This window comes from Platalea leucorodia (genome assembly GCF_965183815.1).
Source record: "Platalea leucorodia genome assembly, chromosome: 1".
NCBI classification, from domain to species: Eukaryota; Metazoa; Chordata; class Aves; order Pelecaniformes; family Threskiornithidae; genus Platalea; species Platalea leucorodia.
In genome coordinates this window covers 20733359-20746645 of record NC_138823.1, presented here as the reverse complement: position 1 = coordinate 20746645, position 13287 = coordinate 20733359, and the positions used below count along the sequence as shown (strand labels likewise).

At 36.7% G+C, this 13287-nt stretch overlaps 1 protein-coding gene across 1 annotated transcript in view; it reads right to left on the bottom strand.

Annotated features, from left to right (window-relative positions):
• The window catches only part of ANGPT1 (angiopoietin 1), a gene marked incomplete at its 5' end in the record, with an annotated part of 165798 nt that overhangs the window by 37155 nt on the left and 115356 nt on the right, over positions 1-13287 (bottom strand). Inside the window, one exon of the mRNA XM_082306712.1 lies at positions 309-475. Coding sequence (XP_082162838.1) covers positions 309-475 — 167 coding nt within the window. The remainder of the gene's footprint in view (positions 1-308; positions 476-13287) is intronic.

Below are 13287 nucleotides of genomic sequence, written 5' to 3'. Positions count from 1 at the left end.
CCTGCCTGCCCATGGGAAGTAATGAATGAATTCCTTGCTTTGCTTTGCTTGCGCGTGTGGCTTTTGCTTACCTATTAAACTGTCTTTATCTCAACCCACAAGTTTTCTCAGTTTTACTCTTTCAATTCTGTCCCCCATCCCACGGGGGGGGGTGGGGGGTGGCGAGTGGGTGAGCAGCTGTGTGGTGCTTAGTTGCCAGCTGGGGTTAAACCACGACACATGTTACTGTCCTTTCTCATATTTAACAAGCGAACAATTAACAATATTTATCACTCAGCAGAGTCAAAAGAATTTCAGTAGATTCTTACCTGTAATTCTGCTTTTCATTTCCTATGTGAAATCTGTCATACTGTGAATATGCCCGGTTTCCTTCCCAGTCCATTAATTCAATTCTTAGAGAATATTGCCTCTGACTTGTTATTGCAAAGATAAATTCATTTCCCAGCCAATGTTCACCTGATGGGCTACCAAAACCCTAGAAAAAAGTTGGCAAAATAACTAGATGTAATTATTGTAACTAGTAGAATCTTTATACAATAATAAAACCATCATTATATTTTACCTGTACATTCTAATTACTGGTCATAGCTTTCTGTGCTCCAGTTTGACTATCTCTAAAATGAGTCTACTAACACGTACCATGGAGGAGTGTTGTAATTTAATGTAATTAATTTAATTTAATATATATTAAAATTATTTTTCTTAATAAACTATTAGTTCATGCCTGAGAACTCTTAGCTCCATTTTTGTTCTCTTTAAACAATAAAAATTATTTTAAACCGTAGTCTTTACTTGTGAAGAACTGTTTCAACATGACTCTGCTTATTCACATTTCTTAAGCCAGGAAAAATGGGAACTGGAAATCTCCTGGTGTTCTTACAATGATGTGCTGGGTGTGTTTTAGAAAACTCTCATGAAAAACTTCCTGATCAAATTAAATTAAAGATTGGATTATTTTCTTGCCTGTGATAAAAATTCACTCTCTATTACTAAGCTGTGACTGCCAGATATAGGAAAGAAATAAGCAATAAAGCAATCCTGGTTTTGGAATAGATTAGTCTGTATCTAATCTCAAATATTTTCCTTTGTCATTCATTATAGGAAGTTATTTTCCCTATGCACTCCCCATCATGGTATTTAGGAGACATTTGCTCTCAGTTTTAGATCATGAATTAAACCATGTTATCTGCCATTGATTGAGTCAGTGTAATTTTCAAGAATAAGTTTGAACATTTCCAGAAAGCACATATTTTTTTAAAGGGGGTATAAAATTAAGAGTCTTCCTTGGTACTAGAAGTTAGGTAATGGGAAATCATAGAATCATAGAATCATAGAATCATTAAGGTTGGAAAAGACCCTTAAGATCATCGAGTCCAACTATTAACCTATCACTGCCAAGTCCACCACTAAACCATGTCCCTAAGCACCACATCTACTCGTGTTTTAAATACCTCCAGGGATGGAGGAAATGTGCCCATGAGACTCATTGGCAAGAAACTGATCTTCTCTATATGACGTTTCAGTCACTCCTAATGTGAGATGGAAACACTGAAAGTACAGCCCTCTTTTGTTCTTTATCGCATTGCCCTGCCTCCAGCCCTGACAAGCTGGGTCTATTGAGGATGAAATCCTGCCTCCCCAGAGGCCATGCAGCAGCTGAGTGAAGCTGAGTAGTCTGTGGTGAGTCTCAGAGAAGACTCAAACTGAAATATGGGAGGATACTATTAGTTGGCTTTTCCTTTCCTGCATATTATTTATTATTATATCCTCTTTCTCAAGTAGATGATTTCCTACCTAAGTTCCTGTAAATACTGGTTGTAGCTAGTACTGGTGATACCTTGCTTTGGCCACACCAGTCTTCCAATGTGAACTCCTGATCCTCAAACTTTCCCATGATGATGCTTCTGTATCTCACCTACTGCTTTGATTGTATTCACATGCATATTTCGTTTCACACATACTTCCTAAAACAGAAAATCTTATTCCTCACCTGCATAAACCCTGTCTACAGCTGACACACCCTTCTGTAGTTTTCACTGTTTTCTATCTGTTTCTTTGATCCTTTCCATCTCCTTGCCTTGTCTCTCTGCCTTATGACTGTCACACACGGTCTCTCCTGTTCTAGCAGCTTTGGCAGTGTCATACCAGAGCAGTCAGTGGTTTGTCTCTGACATCGTCTTTCACCAGTGGTCATTGCCACCTGTCTCAGAGGAAGGGAAAGTACGCTCTGTGGTGACAACCTAACAGGCAGTTTGACTCCCTAAAATCCAGAAGGCAGAAGTTGGAGCATAGGTCTTTATATACTAGCCAAAGTATGTTTCTTTGCAGTCTACATGGTTTCTTATTCACAGAAGACATATTATTATTCTTATCAGCTGTCTCCCTTTAAAAGAAGATTTTCAGGAAATCCTTTCTCCCTTTTTCCCACTGCTGGCAAGCTGAGGGGACTCCCCTTTGAACTGTGGCTCTATTGAATTATATTTGTCTTATCTTATTTAGATTACAGCCTACTCGGGATGTAATACATGTGGTTTTTTTCACATTGTGTGTTCCCATATGTGTTCTATATAAACTCCAGACACCATATATAATTATTCTGAAATAATAATAATTTTTCTTCTTCACATTTACACTTCCTTCTCCCTTTTCCCATATTATTACGCTAAGATGAAAATCTATCACTAAGTGGTTTGCTCTCCTGACCAGAGGAAATTAAGTTGCAGCAAAAGGGAACAGAAGGAATATAAAAAGGAATATAAAAAATTATGAGGAAAGTCACCACATTAGTTACAAAACACTGAATCTTATTATAAGGAGCTACAATACTGAAATTCATATTAGAAATGCCTAGACTAAGAATGATTCTTCTTTTTTTTCTTGTCAGGAGCAACTTCTGCTTAAACAAACTCCTTGCTGTTATGAAAAGAAAACCGAGGAAGTAAGTGGAATATAAAACATATCTCTGAAGCAAGGAATGTTCCTAAGGAGAAGTAGTGTATTTTATTAAACACCTAATATGGCTGGAAAAAGAAATAAACAAACAAAGAGGCACTCAAAGCTTTCATAGATCTAAAACAGAGAGGAGAAGTACATTTCTGTTAAGCACAGAGTTGGGAACAATTTCTTCAAGCATAATTTTATTATGCCAAACTCAATTGTTTCCAACCTGTAGTTAGTCTGCAGTTTACTGCCGCTATTTCAGACCTGAAGAAAGACTTGCGTGCTTGCTGTTTTTTCCAGATACTTTGGCTGACTTAATAACTACACAGCTTTCCTTGTTTATATCTTAGTTAGGCTGTCTCTGCTACAAGAACACTACTACTTTGACAAGATACGTAAGCTTTTGTGTGCAGAAGAGAATGACATATTATTAGCCAAAAAAACCCTGAAAAACATGATGTAACTTTTCATTTCCATTCCCAACACTGAGGCTGGCAAAGAAAATGATTGTGCCAGGTTCTTTTGATTTGCCTTCAAGATCTTTAGCCTTCAAAGTGCATTTCAGAATTTTATCTTCAAATATAAAATCTTTTTTTTCTTTTCTTCAGCCAGAAAACTTAAGGAAACAAGCTTGTGCAATTGTTATGCTCACCTGTCCTTTATTTTTGTGCGATACTTTTTGAACTTTTGAGGTTGGGGTAGAAATCACACAAACTTGAAGTTCAACAAGGTTTCAGGAGAACTGGGGCCTGGAATGAGTTGCTGCTGGGAGAAATGCTGAAGCAGAAGCTCAGCAGTTGCCTGTTCCAATTGCCTATCAGCAGGCACAGACCAGCCAGCTAAGCTCAGATGCTAAGCATGTATTGCCTTGGAGGACTCTTAGACATCTGGGAGAGATCTGAGGGACATAAAAGGCGAACTCAAGCTATAGCCACAGAGAATCTTAGAAAATAATAGGGATTCAGGAGATTATTAGCAACGAAAATGGGACTTCTATGCAGGACATAGGAGAAGAATAGACAGAAAAGCAGACCCCATTAATTTTGCTGTTCATGAGACAATTCAGTAATTGTTCAGTAATGAAAATTCAGTAATGAAATCCAAGCATTTTAGTTAACAGAACATTATGTTTATACTGCTGCTCAAATCTGTGGGGTCCCAAGCGATAAGATGTCTTCAGCTTTGTCTCAGACTGTGCTTGTCATCTTCTATGGACAAGGAGTACGGTTTTGAGAATGCCTTAGGGCATAGTGTTAAATCTTAAAAGTTAACATTAGAGTCACCTATTCAAGACCCATAGCTGTTATTAAATGTGTTTGTTTCCCATTACATACACACTCTGTCAACATACTCATTGTTTTTTGCATTCATATTGCTATAGCAAATACTTCCAGAATTATTTGTGTTAAAGTTTTGTACTTAAATTCAAGGAAGTACATGAGGTGATCCAAGTCATCCTCAGCTATCAATCTATTAGGAAAAGGAACATCTGTATTTCATGAACGTGTTTGTAGTTAACTACATTTTACATCCCTCTGAAACCCAGTGGGTCATAAGCACTGTTCCAAAATTGCATTTTAAATGACTAAGAAGAACTATTTTGCCATTAGCTTTCTATATTTTGTTCATTATATGTTTCCAAGTAGAGGGATTAATTCTTTAAACTTTACATTTTATTCCAAAAATAGTCATTTTGCTTTTCCCTTGAAATTTGCGTAACATTTCAGGATGACTAGCAAATCAGAGGCTTTAAGGTCCCAAAAGAGTGCTTAATGTAATAGGGAAAAGTAAGAAATTTCAAAAAGTTTTCAGAGTTCTCCTACATTTTCCTCATTAGCACTCAATGGAAGTTGGGAGAATATAGCAGGGAAATATCCTTACATTATCATAATATACTTTCTTAACTATCCACTACTAGCCACAGACAGGATATACAAATCTTTGCACTGATCTAGCATAGATTATTTTAATGTTTCATTTTATTGTTCACAAACGGAAAACATTTATATTTTTGCTGGTGAAAATTGCATTAAGATCACATTTTGGCAAAGTTTGATCTGAAATAAGTCAGTTAAAAAGACGTAAAAATCACAACCAGTTAGTAAAATAGGTTTTTTATCAAGGAATAATCAGGTGACATTTTGTACTACATTTAGAATAGATTGTTGTAGACATGATAACACTTGTTTTCACAGCAAAGAAATGACACAATATAGAACCTTACTGACAGTTTTAATCCCATTTATGTACCAGGGTGAAGCAAAGGAGTTTTCTGGTTCTTTATGCCTGTAACTATATAGTAAATTGTGCAAATTCTGACATAGTGCACAACTGTTATGTAAAAAAATAAATAAATAGTAATTTGCTGTTCTTTTGTATGCATTAAAGTACTTAGAACCAGGAATCACAAACAAAAGTACATGATTTTATAATATTTACTCTAGATGACATCCAGGTTCTACATCACCTCATTTCCAATTGCATGATGATTAACAGAGTCAAAACTACCAAAGCAGTCATAAGTACAAAGAAACAGAATTCAATACTGGTTTTAAAAATGACCTTAAGAATTTACAAAGTTGATACTTATTCAAAAATAATAAGTAGGGTGCAAAAGAGTTTTATTAGCTTTGGCAAAATCCATGAGGGTATTCTGCTTGAATCATGTTACTCCAAGTTCATTAAACAATTATCTCTCTTACTTTATTTATTTTGTCTGATAATGCTCATAGGAAGCTTTGACTTTTTATAGACAAAACAAAATTGAAACCAGACACAGTCAATATATCCTATGGGTTCATCTCCTGTCAGACAATTCACTGAATAAAGCAGATAATAATTCAGTGTTTTACAGCAGCAGTGTCTTCCCATAAGCCATAAAGAATATTCAGCTCCTTTTGCCTTAGCTGAGAATGTGGAATGGATTTTGTTTAAGAAGATAATTTCTAAAAAGGTCAGTATACTTCTTCATTTCCATCATGTTGAATTATTCATTGCATTATTTGAAATAAAGATGTGGTCTATAGAAATTACTTCAATTTCCTCAGACAGCAAATGTGTTAAATAATGTTAACTTAAAAGAATATGGGAAAAAAATGCTAAATATTCAGAATTGTTTCTATGAAATACTAAAAAATATTTGGTGGCAAGTTTTGAAAACATGTTTAGATTGAAGCCAGAGGTACCTTCTCAAAAGACTAAAACAAAAACTAAGTTATTGTCAGTTTAAATAAAAAACTAAATGTCTGTATAATCATTCCGAGTTTGAAAAGTGTGTCTCAAAATCTTGTTCATATCTTGCAGCAAATCAGGCTGTTGCACTTCATTCTAGACCAAATATATTAGTAGACATACAGAAGTTAGGTTCACTTTTTCCTTTTTCCTTCTCAAACACACACAGCATCAGTAGCAGTAGACTTTCTGATGAGGAAGTATCACAGGGACAGAGTCCAGGTTTGAGGTGCAAACCTTACACAAACGTTACCTCTGGCTAGGCAATGGGCCCCAAACAGCTCAGATTCCTACAGTGGCCCATGTACAACAGCCAGCGCATCTTCCTCAGGCCTGGATTTCAATCTAACTTCCTTACTGTTTAACGAAAAACAGGAGACTGTTTCCTACCAAGACAAATTATATTGAGAGCCTCTCTCCCAAACCACCTTCTTCACTCTAGGACAAGTGGATCCTGGGAATATACAGACATTTAGCGTGACTCCTAGTAAGTGCATCCCAGGGAGGTAGGCATGTTTTAAAAACAATAAAACTCAATTTTTATATTCTAAGAAAGATGAATTGGGAGCTTAAGAGAACTTTCTGTTTTGTTCTTTGCAAAGAAATAAATTGTATGGTTTAGGGCTAAAAATTCAAAATCTAAAAAAAAATCTAAAAAAAAAGTACTTTTGTTTCACTTCAGGCAAAAAGAAAGAACTTTTGGAGGTAGGACTTAATTCTCTTTTTTTTTTCAAAAGACACCGATTCATTCGAAATAGCAAAGAAAGATGCACATAACCAGGAGCATAGAGGCTCCAGGAAAGACCAACAGTCAAACCATCTGTATGTGAGTTTGAGCAGGGACTTGAATCTCAGCCCCATAATCTGTCTAAATACCTCAAGCATCAGACTTACGGGTTGCTCTTTCCTCTCTTGCTTGGGCTTAGCTGCTACACTGAATAGCTGCAAAAGAATAGAAGATGACTGACACCGGAGTCAAAAAGTTAGAGTGCTAATTTGAAACAAGCCCCAAACTGAAGGGCTGCTTCAGTGAGTCCCAAATGGAACAGATCAGGCAGGAGATGCTCTTCCCTGAAGAGAAAGCTGTTCCGTGATGACAGCACACAACTATTATTTGGGAGGACCTCTGCTACAATTCTGCTGAATGTTCAAATCACTAACTTCTCAAAATCTCACCTGGCTCTTGTAAAATAGCATTTCCATCTTTTGGTTAGAAAGTTTCCTTTATAACATTAATTCTTCTCATGGTGCTCTGCTACAGGCTGTTAGCATAATTAAGCTGAATCCTGATATCATTACATAAAATTTATTAAATTTTACATGTAAGGAATACCTTACATGGTTATATTAACAGCCTTTGGAAGACCACAAGAGTCTTATCAGTATACATTAATGGTGTTGAATTGAAACACTGGTGGCAGAGTAGGCACAAGTATATAGCCATGTATCAACACAACAGCTGAAACTAATGTTATCCAGTAACGTTTGCATAGGGAAGACTGTGCTGAGTATAACATATTTAAAACACAACTGTGCTCCAACACAAAATTGTGTTTTATTTTACATCCCAGAAAATTTCCCAAAATAAAGAAGATGCTTCCCTGTGTGGTAACATCTTCTCTGGTGCCCAATCTAGTGATCCAAAGCCCTCTGAAACAAATATTGTTTCATTCTTGTTCCCTTAGATCATGCTGTTGAAATGCACACTGAAGATTCAGTCTTGGTCAGGACTAGAATAGTTTCATGAGCATGTTTTGATAAAACTGAATATGGTATCTCACGACATATCGTCTATCTCCACTGAACATGCTGGATTTAGACCTCAGGAGAAGCAGAGAACTTGCTGGCTCTATTTATAATACTGATGAAAGTGACAATTATCTGAGTAATAGTTACAGTCAGAAGTGACTTTTTATTAAACTAGCGTGACATGTCATTCTCTATCACAGAAGAGTGGGTCTCCATGAAAGGCGTTACTCACGCAGTATCTTAATACACATTCCAGTCACCAAAAATCATTTCCTTATAGCCAAATTACTTGGTAAATGTTTGAAAGAAACAAATTACTTCCATGTCATCTATCCCAGTCACTTGAAGTAAATGATTATTTTCAGATGTAAGCAACTTATAACTCATGACTTTGAAGTGTACTATCATAAGAAATGTATTTATGACTATATGTTACAAAATTATTCATGTCTGAAGTGTGCCTTTTTTATCCCCTTGTACTCATAACTCACTCTCATAAACTTATTCATGCAACATAATAATTCAACACCACCACCACTCCCAACCTGTCTTGTTTGTTTACAGTACAGAAGCAACATGCCTTCTGTCTTTTCCAAGGACATGCATTCCCTAGTTCTTGCCTTTCTCACAGGTCCATCCTGTCCTCAAATCTCAAAGGAAGAACCATGCTGATATTGCAAGGCACTTTACAAAATTCTTCGTTACTGGCAGGGAAAGAACGTGATGCTGTTTCTGCAGAAGGAATTACGGGATATACCTCCAGCTAGCTAGCTAGCTAGGTGGATGGATGTAGTACAGATAGTGTTATGAAGGCTCTCCTCCTTCTACAAAACTTTCTGTATTCCTTTCCTATTCCCAGGTTATCTTCAAAATGCCTCCCCATGTTCTTTGAACCAAGAATTCTTTCCCTCAGAACTGTTTCACTAAGCCACAAGGGAAGGAGAAGCTGTGAAGAGTGCTCTGAACAGCCCCTACTGCTCTGCTCAGCAGAAGAAAGCAAACCAGAATAACCCATGTGCTAACAGAAAAAGCTTCTCAGCTCTGAAAACAAGGCAGCCCTGTGCAAATGCCATTTGAGAATGGCCCATTACCCCTAACTGCTTGGGTATTATTTGTGGAATGTTATTTGAGTCCCACCAAAACTCCACTAAAATTTAGTGATGAGGATCTTGTGTCACAAGACTGTTCACACACAGGCCATGGCCTTGTTCAATGTGCTAGTACAGGTATGGCCTAGGAGTTGAGGAAGAAGGAATTGAGTCTAATAGGAGTAGGATCCCCATCCACTGGATCCCTCCTAAGCATATCAGGGAAACACAAAAACTCTCGTTGGAAGGAAGATGCAGGTTCTTACTCAATTACCTAATTATCAGGAGCAGCTGTATATCTTTGCCCTTGGGGTGATCCTTTATAGCCAAACAATTTAGGGATAATAACAGTGGAGATGAAAATTTATGTCCATATGAGATCAATCAACAATCATACTTTTAAGGTTTACGTATCTGGCTATATGTACATTAAGTGTAATATTTTGTTGCTTTGCTTATATTTCTTTGTGTTACCGTTTGTGACCAAAAAATAGATGACTTGAATATCACTCAAGCCAAAATCAATGGAGGAAACCTCTTAATGTCATAAAACCACAGGCCTGCTAGTAGCTAGGAATCTCTAGCTAGTATGTGTATGTACATTTTCCACATGACGATAAAGGTTTCCTAATTTTAAATTCCTGTCAAAATTACAAGACAGTATCTGAAAAGCTGATGAGTGTTTTAATTCCTGTGAACAACAGCAGCATCTTTCTAAATCTTCCTAGAAGAAGTTAGGTGAAGTTAGTTTCAACAGCCATTTCAGTACTTGACATCCTGTGAACCCAGGGAGCTGCGTCACGTGCTCGCAATGGAATATACTTTTTAGCTCCCAGAAATCTGTTTTCTTTAGTCTAAAGGGAAAAACTTAGCATGAATGAAGATCCAAATAATGAGCTTTTGACAAACTCACTTAATGTGGAATAGTCACGGAAAGAGCAGTTACCATCTTCAGAGCTGTCTGACAGTATTTGAGTTCTCTTTTAAAGAACAAAGGAATACAGCAAACATATCAATAATACCAGACTACTGTGAATGCAAGAAGTGTGAAGATTTTGTGACCATATCACCGCATAACATAGCTTAAATATTTATAATCCAGAAAAGGATTTAAAATTAATTCAGAATAGCTAAGTTTAATAAAACCAAGAATTATGAAAGATGTTGTTTCCACAAGATGAGCACACAAATTATGAGCAAATTTATTATTTCTGTCAAGGACATTATCATCAGCCAAGCCACATGGTTTATGTAATTTTTGTTTTAAAAAAAAAACAAATCTGAAGTTGCTATCCACTGAAATAGTGGAACAAGAATCATGAAGCTTACACAAACAAACAATTTAAAAATGTGCCTTGTGCATTGCTTTTTATTCAGTCAGCCTCTCACTTGAAAAAGTGATGAACATAATAACCTAATGTGTCTGGAAGGGGTTGGAGCTCTGTCTGTAATTGTTTGATTCTTCAAGTGTTTGGGGAGAAAAAAGAATCTGCACAATCTTTGTAAATGGACAAAACTGCATCAGAGAAATATCCATCATCAATTAATGTTCCAAAAGGGAACAGTACAACAGCTTGAGTTTTTGCCTACTTGCTCAGGTCAAACACAATGTTAATTGTGTCAAGGACCTGTTTTGAAAAAGAAAAAAAGTGCAAGTTAGTATTGCTACTGAAGCAATATGGAACAAAAAAAAGTGACAGAGTTTAGAGACAGGAAAGGTGGGCAGAATGATAACAAACCTGAAAACTGGAACTGAAACTTTCACAAGAGAAATAAGACTAAAAAAATAAGACTTAAAACAGATGGAGACTATAAAAGGAATTAGCAGAGCACATTCTAAAACAGGAGCTGGACACTTTGCAAATAAAAATTAAATGTAAGTAACATCTGGAAGTTTTCAGAATGAACTGAAAGGTGGTACTAAGAAATAAAATCTTTGTTGGAATGGTAGCTCCTGTTATGAATAATTCAGGTAGATCTAGATGCCCAAATATACAACTTGCAGTCTGTAGGACTTGCAAGGACTGGTGAGGTGAAAACATGAGGTGGCCAGCTACCTGATTGTCACAAACTAGAAGGTCTTCCAGGAAATGGGTGGGATCTATGTCCAAACTAGAGCTTACTCACAGAGGTGAATTGTAGGAAGTATATCAAAAAGGGTAAAAAACATCATGCCTAGAAGGAAATCAGACTTACAGTCTGAAGAGGTGTTCAGCTGTCTTTTAAGTAAACAGAAGATATGGATCACCAGACTTGTTACACTAGTTGTAATTTACTGAGGCACAGAGGAAAGTCAGATTATTCCAGATAACATAATGTAAATGCCTCCTATAACGTCATCCAGAAATACTTCCTGAGAAAGTTCTTGTAACAATCTCTGTGTCCCGGCTCTCAGTGTGCTGCAGAATTTAAGCCTTGGAAATACATAAATTATCCTGCTCTGGCATCATATCATATTGGCATTATGGAGCTAGCCATCAATTTGGCCCACCAGCTTTAAGGAGAAAAGAAAAAGAAGAAACTCCAACAGAAATGGAAGTAGTTTTGTAGATGTGCTTTTCAGGCACACAGAACTGCTAGTGATGACTTCTGAGATAAGTTGGCAGCAGACTTGTTTTAAGCATTGAACTGGTGTTGGATTCCTAGATGTTAATCAGGAACATGAGATTAAGGGGGTGCGGAATGTACCACTGAACTTCATTCTTGCCTCACAGAACCAAAAGGAAAACCAGCTGCTCGTCAGGAAGATAGGAGGTGGTTGCCATAAAGCTTAGAAATTCAGATGTGAGTCTAATATATACAAGTGATCCTAATCTAGCTCATGACATTATGAATGCTTAAAAAAGTGATAGCTTTCTTTCATCAGAGAAAGGAGAATCACAATACTGTAGCAATAAAGGCATGCAGTACAATTAAATACTGACAGGCAGGAAAAAAATCTCGCTAGGAAAAGATTTGTTGTGGGCTGGCCAAGGCACGTAATTTCAAATACCTATTGAGAGTCTTCCTCCAATGACAGAAAGCAAGAAAATAATTTTAAAGGTCTGAGGAAGCCCCCAGTAGACTTGACCCCCAAGAAGCCCCCCTAGGAAAATGATAGTGAATGTTGGGCTCTTGAGCTTGGAGTAACTTCTGTGAAATTCATGGAAATTATTAAACTAGACATGCTAAAAAGCTAGAGAATAGGGAATCTAATACTCCATCACCTAATTTGGCAAAAATGGAGACAGTGACTGGGAAAGGTGCATTCATCCAAGAACTGAAAAGCTGAAATTTGAGCAAGCCTTGATAGCCAAGTTAGCGCATGAGCTAATCATTTGCTTGGATTTGATTATTGTTAATGACTGCCTAATAAATGCCAGAAACTGTGTCTTACAAAGTAAGCTTGTGGAAACCTCCTTTCTAAAAGTGGCTCAGGTTTGCAGATGGTAAGCAATAGTTTTTAAAATTATATTTTCCTTCTCGACATCAAAGCTTTAATAATGTTTTACATTCCCTCCTCAGGCAAGGAAATATGAAAAATGGTTGAAACCTGCTTCAGGGTGATCTTAGCTGCTGTTGTTAAAGAAATTATTTGTTGCTCCAATTACGATTTTTCTGATAAGCAACAAACAGTATAATGGAAAATCCATCGCAAAATGTGAAAGAACAGATGTAGTAGATACTTATAAGAAAAGGATGGGAGGATGAAGTCACAGGGTTTCCCTGAATTTCTTCCATTTACTGTTAAATGTACAAAACTGAAATGGCCCAAGAGATTTCATAGTCAGAAATGAGTTCTTAGAAGGCACAAATTAAACTGCATGGCATATGACTAATAACAAAACTGAATGATACTGGTAAGCACGTGTGCCACTAAGGAAGAATATGGAATGACCAATCTTACATAACAATAAATCTGTGTAAAAGGTTTTGTATTCATCACTGATTTTGTTAGATACCAAAGACAGTGTAATTTTATTTTCCAGAGTGGAGATTGGACACCAATGGAAATGGAGCCAAAAGAACAAGGAGAAAAAGTTAGTTAGAAAAACCACTGTTACTGTAGTATCACAAACTTTGTGGCAATCTATGTATGGATGAGTTGTATATTTCCTACTTTCAAAAGATTTATGGCTACTTTCTCTCTCTCTTAGCCTGTTTCCTGTGTTGGTGTCGGGAAAAGATATAGAACAGGAACTGAAGTACTTCCATGTAAGCTGAAGACATCAGCATGAAACTGGATCAAAGACAATGATTGCCTCAAAGTTTCTCTGCAGGGTAAGTTGTTGCCAGGTGA